Source organism: Orycteropus afer, unplaced genomic scaffold, assembly GCF_000298275.1.
Source record: "Orycteropus afer afer isolate SDZICR_OR568_19922 unplaced genomic scaffold, OryAfe1.0 scaffold00025, whole genome shotgun sequence".
Lineage (NCBI taxonomy): Eukaryota > Metazoa > Chordata > Mammalia > Tubulidentata > Orycteropodidae > Orycteropus > Orycteropus afer.
Window position 1 is genome coordinate 7,445,039 of NW_006921612.1, and position 6,791 is coordinate 7,451,829.

The 6,791-nt window shown below is 37.0% G+C and overlaps 1 protein-coding gene across 1 annotated transcript in view; it reads left to right on the forward strand.

Annotated features, from left to right (window-relative positions):
* The window catches only part of ADAM17 (ADAM metallopeptidase domain 17), a 107,861-nt gene that overhangs the window by 29,111 nt on the left and 71,959 nt on the right, over positions 1-6,791 (forward strand). Inside the window, exons 5-6 of the mRNA XM_007935108.2 lie at positions 497-665; positions 1,984-2,117. Coding sequence (XP_007933299.2) covers positions 497-665; positions 1,984-2,117 — 303 coding nt within the window. The remainder of the gene's footprint in view (positions 1-496; positions 666-1,983; positions 2,118-6,791) is intronic.

Consider the following 6,791-nt stretch of genomic DNA (forward strand, 5'->3'; position numbering starts at 1 on the left):
TGATTTTGAGTTTTGTTTCACATTGTTCTCCCACTGTATCCAAGATTTCCTACATAGATCCCCCTCCTAGTGGTTGACAGTAGTAGCTGGGCACCATCTAGTTCTTCTGGTCTCATAGTTGTATAGGCTGAGGATCACATGGTGTATCAGTCCCTTGGACTAATTGTTTCCATGTGCCTTTGGTTTTCTTCATTCTTCTTTGCTCTGGATGAGAACAGACCCATTGTTGCATCTAAATGGCTCCTTGCAAACTTTTAAGATCCCTGTCGCTACTCACCAAAAATAATACTTTTTTCATGGATAATAAAAAGTGAATCATACATACATTTATCAGCATAGAAATGCCATATGATAAAAATTAAAATGACTTCCTAGAAAATATTTATTTATTTAATCTAGAAATTAATGTTATCCAAGAACAATGAAAAAATGTAAGAATTTAATGTTTAGAAATTCTAATTTTTTCCATTTCAGTCATATGTATTTTCTGTTTTAGCCACTTTGGAGATTTATTAATGATACTCAAGACAAAAGAATGTTAGTTTATAAATCTGATGATATCAAGAATATTTCACGTTTGCAGTCCCCAAAAGTGTGTGGATATTTAAAAGGGGGTAATGAAGAGTTGCTTCCAAAAGGGTTAGTAGAAAGAGAGTCATCTGAAGGTAAGACTTAAATATATTTCAAATCAGAAACGTGTTAACAGCTGTCTTCAGTAGAGATGGTTGTTCACTGATAAAAATACCATGTTTATCAATTAATGCTAATCTTTAGCTTGAAGTAGAGTTTTGTTCCAGTAATTCTTATGTTAATTCTTTTGTCTATAGTGTAAGAGTTGAAAACATTAGAAAATAATGGAAACTATAAAGATTGGACTTATAAAACAAAGATTGGGGAAAGGGAAAATTGAATTATGTGAGGAAAACTTAATTGCAAATCTTTAGAAATGAGAAAATAATACTGTTGAAATAACAATCTTTAGAGTTTATAGGAAATTACACCCATTCCTTACTTATTGATGTGGTTAGGTTCCAAAGAGCCAGGTTGTTATGTAAAAAGTCAGTCTTATGTGAAAATTCAGGATGACTGTGTCAGATCACAAAATGGAGGATGACTATATCATTACATAACTGCCAAATTACTTCATTATGTAACTGCCAAACAACTGAGACTCATAACCCAGCCAAGTTGACACTTTACCTTGACCGTTTAACTTTGTTACTGTCAGACATACATAATTAATATGCAAAATAATCAGATAATAGATTTTTTTACTAATGTCATAAATGCAAAATGTCAGATAATAAGATAGTTGATATGTGAGAAGTACATGTAGTTGGTAGCAAGAGAGATCTGTTTAGAAGACACATATTTAGGGACAGATATATTATTGAAATTATTGACATTAGTGGGATAGATGTATTTGTTATTGAGATATATATATTTGGGAACAGATATTGGGATAGGTATATTTAGGATCACTTAAATCCTGAAGAGGTATTCTACTGTCTTGATTTTTGAAGACTGTAGAGAATATGACTAGCATTTTAGTATAAATAAAGAAATTCTTAAAGAATTTGATTATTTGACAAAGGGTAATGTCCTATTAACACAAAATAATAATGCTTGGTTATCTTGATATTTTTACTACTACTTTAGTTGATACTAAGTGACTTCTAGAAGAAAATGAAGTCTTCATAGCCCAGGAATAGTGATTGTTTTATACTGTGAAGCAGTTTCTAATGTTTTCTCATTTTAAAAATTGAGGAAATTTTCCTTTTCCTTGGTTTTGAGTTCTACAGTTTTAAAACTTTGTATAACTTTTTCACTTTTCTTTTTTCAAATTGTTTTTCTTCACATCTTTAAGAACACTGGGCTCAAATAATGTTTGTTTCAAAAATATGCGAGATTTAAAGTGTTAATATAAAAAAATTCCTCGTTTTGATGAATTTTGGTTTAATAGTGCATACAAATTCATGTTAGAGCTTGTCCATCGGGTGAAGAGAAGAGCTGATCCTAATCCTATGAAGAACACATGTAAATTATTGGTGGTAGCAGATCATCGCTTTTACAAATACATGGGCAGAGGGGAAGAGAGTACAACTACAAATTACTTAGTAAGTATCTGATACTGGATGAGTAATGGGGCAAACATTTCACATAGGTAAATAAACCCACTCACGAGAAAGCTTTGAAGCTTAATGAAGCCAGATCTACTTAGATACTCTGTTATTTCCCTAAAATATTTGGGGGCTCTTTTCCGTGGTTCTTACATTACTGTGGAAATTCTAGTCTCAAATTTATGAAAATCTGTTTTACTTTTGAACTTTTATTTATTTGTATGTGTAGATGTATGCCCTAGAGGCCAAAAAAAAAAAAAAAAGTGTATTTGTGTGAACATGTTATATTTCTGAGGGGACGTTTAGTTTTGTTTCTGCCATATAAAAGAGCTAATTATTAGAATATAAGCGAAATAGGCAGGATTTTCTTGGTTATAACTAGGACAAAGATACGAAGGCAAAATTAAAGAAAAGTTGTCACTGGAATTTTAAGTGTTAAGTATTGCAGTTTTTAAAGTCAAAGGAATTATAGTTCATGTCTTTTTGTTGTTGTTAGTATGACCTCATTCATCGTGATAACTTGGCACTGACCAAAATATTGTTGTTGAGGGAATAAAAGAATGCAGCTATTCAGAAACTGAGAGCCTAATGCAGTAAAGATGTCTTTCTTGTTTTTAGCTTTTACCATTCTCTCCTTTTTATTCCCACTCTCTCTTATTCTTCCATTCTGTGTCCAGTGAATGAATTTATTATGAGGGTAGTAGGAGTTATGTAGGAGTTGTATGTGAAGTTGCTGTAATTGTTCCTAAGTAAGAGAGGTTTTTTTTCTAGAAAAAGCTTCTCTCTTGCTCTTGGTGTATATTAATGGGTTCCTTTTAATTTATTTTTTTCTTTTTTACAGCAAGAATACAAATATAATGAGAAGTCTGGTCTTAAAATTTTCATTTCCTAGTCTTATTTATAGGCAAGGAATAGTTTCTTAGACCTGTAACTTGCTTCACAATCAATGGAACAAATCTCATCAACCTACTTCTTGAATGGTGGTTGTTGTCAGGGGCCATCGAGTCAGCTCTGACTCCTAGTGACCCTGTGTATAGCAGAGCAAAACACTGCCTGGTCCTGTGCCATCTTCACAAATCCTGCTATGCTTGAGCCCATTGTTGCAGCCACTGTGTCACTTCACCTTGTTGAGGGTCTTCCCCTGTTTTGCTGACCCTTTACTTTACCAAGCATGGTACCCTTCTCTAGGGATGGTCCCTTTTGACAATATCATCAAAGTAGGTGAGGGGAAGTCTGGCCATTCTAGCTTTTAAGGAACATTCTAGTTACACTTCCAGGACAAATTTGGTTGTTCTCCATGCACTCCATGTATTTCCAGTATTCTTTGCCAACACCACAATTCAAAGGCATCGTCTCTTCTTTGGTCTTCCTTATTCATTGTCCAGCTTTCACATACATATGAGGTGATTGCAAATACAATGGCTTGGGTAAGGTGCACCTTAGTTTTCAAAGTGACACCTTTACTCCTTAACACTTTAAAGAGGTCTGTGGTAGTAAGGTTGTGTATCAACTTGGCTGGGCCGTGGTTCTGAGTGATGTGGCAGCTGGATGTAGTTATTCCCTGGTGAGATTGGATGTTGTGTAATCACCTCCATGGTTATATGTGCTGTGAGCAACTAATTAGTTGCTTTTGGTGTGTGCACTGCTACCAGTATATATGGAGAAGCTTTGAGAAACGTCTCTAGCTTGTTGACAGATCTGGATCCTGCATTTGGCCGAGTCTTTGTCTCCAGTTCCTGAACTTGAACCATTTGGCCTGCTGTGTTGCCTGTTGATCTTTTACCTGCTGACCTTGGATTCAGTGGCTGCCTGAATTGAGAGATGCCTCCAGCTCCAGTGGGCCTGGAACAAGAGGCAGAGCTGAAGCTCACGGTCAAGGGGCTTTCACATAGCCCCTAGAGCTTGTACTCTGAATTCAGACTTGTAGTCTGCTAAACTAAAAAAGCCAGGGAGAAGACAGAGCAAGCAGCAGCAGGGATCCAAGTAAGGGGAGGGACCCAGGCCCCACCCCCAAGAGGCAGGAAAGGGGGAAAGAAAAGCCAGCGAACAGCGGCAGGGATCCAGGTAAGGGGAGGACAGAGAGATTTGAACAGCTAAGGGAGACAGTGTTGTCTGTCAGTTTGTCATACTGTGGTGGCTTGCATGTTGCTGTGAGGCTTGAGGCTGTGCCACTGGTGTTCCAAGATCCAGCAGGGTTGCACATGGTACACAGGTTTCAACGCAGCTTACAGACTGAGACAGATTAGGAAGAAGGAAGAGGCCATCCACTTCTCAAAGACTGGCCAGGGAAAACCATACAAATAGCAGAGAAACACTGTCTGGTACATTACTGTACAACTTTATGAATAGCCCAGAAACATTGTCCAATACAGTACAGGAGGACAAGCCCCTTAGGTCGGAAGGCTCTCAAAATACGACTGGGAAAGAGCTGCCTCATCAGAGTAGAACCAATCTTAATGATATGGATAAAGTAAAGCTTTTGAGACCTCTATTTGCTGATGTGGCATGACTCAAATTGGGGAGAAACAGCTGCAAACGTCCATTAATAATCGGAACATGAAATGTATAAAGTATGAATCTAGGAAAATTCGAAATTGTTAAAAATGAAAGGGAATGCATAAAAATTGATATCCTAGGCATTAGTGAGCCGAAATGGACCGGTTTTGGCCATTTTGAATCAGAAAACCATATGATATACTATGCTGGGAATGACAGTATGAAGAGGAATGGTGTGGCATTCATCATCACAAAGAATATTTTAAGATCTGTCCTGAAGTACAGTGCTGTCAGTAGTAGGATAATATCCGTATGCTTACAAGGAAAACTAGTTAATATGACTGTTACTCAAATTTATGCACCAGGCACCAAAGCCAAAGATAAGGAAATTGAAGATTTTTATCAACTTCTGCAATCTGAAATTGACCAAATGTGCAATCAAGATGTGTTAATTATCACTGATGACTGGAATGCAAAAGTTGGAAACAAAGTAGTTGGAAAATTTGGTAGTTGGAAAATTTGACTTTGGTGACAGAAATAACACTGGAGACCACATGATAGAATTTTGTAAAACCAATGACTTATTCATCACAAACACCTTTTTTCAACAACACAGATGGTGGTTATACATGTGCACTTTGCTGGATGGAGTACACAGGAATCAGGTTGACTATATCTGTGGCAAAAGGTGATGGAAAAGCTCAATATCTTCAACCAAAATCAGGCCAGGAGCTGATTGTGGAACAGACCATCAACTGGTCATATGCAAGTTCAAGTTCAAGTTGAAGACAATTAAAACAAGTCCACAAGAGTGAAAGTATGACCTTGAATATATCTGTCCTGAGTTTAGAGACCATCTAAAGAATAGATTTGTGTGTTGAAAACCAATGACTGAAGACCAGAAGAATCGTGGGATGACATCAAGAACATCATCCATGAAGAAAGGAAGAGGTCATTAAAAAGACAAGAAAAGAAGAAAAGACCAAAATGGATGTCAGAAGAGACTCTGAAACTTGCCCTTGAGCAGAGAGTAGCTAAAGCAAATGGAAGAAATGACAAGATAAAAGAGCTGAACAGCAGCTTGAGCAGACAAAGCCAATTACTATAATGAAATGTGCAAAGACCTGGAGTTAGAAAACCAAAAGGGAAGAACACGCTTAGCATTTCTCAAGCTGAAAAAACTGAGGAAAAAATTTAAACCTTGAGTTGCAATATTGAAAGATTCTATGGGCAAAATATTGATGCAGGAAGCATCAAAAGAAGATGGAAGGAATGCACAGAGTCACTGTACCAAAAGGACTGGTCGATCTTTATCCATTTCAGGAGGTGGCATATGTTCAAGAACCAGTGGTGTTGAAGGAGGAGGTCGAAGCTGCACGGAAGGAATTGGCAAAGAACAAGGCTCTAGGAATTGACAGAATAGCCATTGAGATGTTTCAACAAATGGATGGCCCACTGGAGGCACTCACTCAGCTATGCCAAGAGATTTGGAAGACAGCTACCTAGACAACTGACTGGAGAAGATCCACATTTGTACCCATTCCAAAGAAAGGTGATCCCACAGAATGTGGAAATTATCGAAGAATATCTTTAACATCACATGCAAGTAAGATCTTACTGAAGATAATTAAAAAATTATTACAGCAATGTATTGACAGAGAACTTCCAGAGGTGCAAGTTGGATTCAGAAGAGGATGTAGAACGAGGGATATCATTGCTGATGTCAGATGGATCTTGGCTCAGAGCAAAGAATACCAGAAAGATGTTTACTTGTGTTTTATTGATTATGCAAAAGCATTTAATTGTGTGGATTTTAACAAATAATAGCTAACATTGAGAAGAATAGGAATTCCAGAACACTTAATTGTACTCTTGAGGAAGCTGTACATAGACCAGGAGGTTGTCGTTTGAACAGAACAAGGGGGCACTGCATGGTTTAAAATCAAGAAGGGAGTGCATCAGGGGTGCATTCTTTCACCATATTTTTTCAATCTATATGTTGAGCAAATAATCTGAGAAGCTGGATTAAATGAAGAAGAACATGGCATCAAGATTGGAGGGATAATTATTACCCTGTGATATGCTCGCAATACAACTTTGCTTGCTGAAAGTGAGGATGACTTGAAGCACTTACTGATGAAGATTGAAGAATACAGTCTGCAGTATGGTTTATAT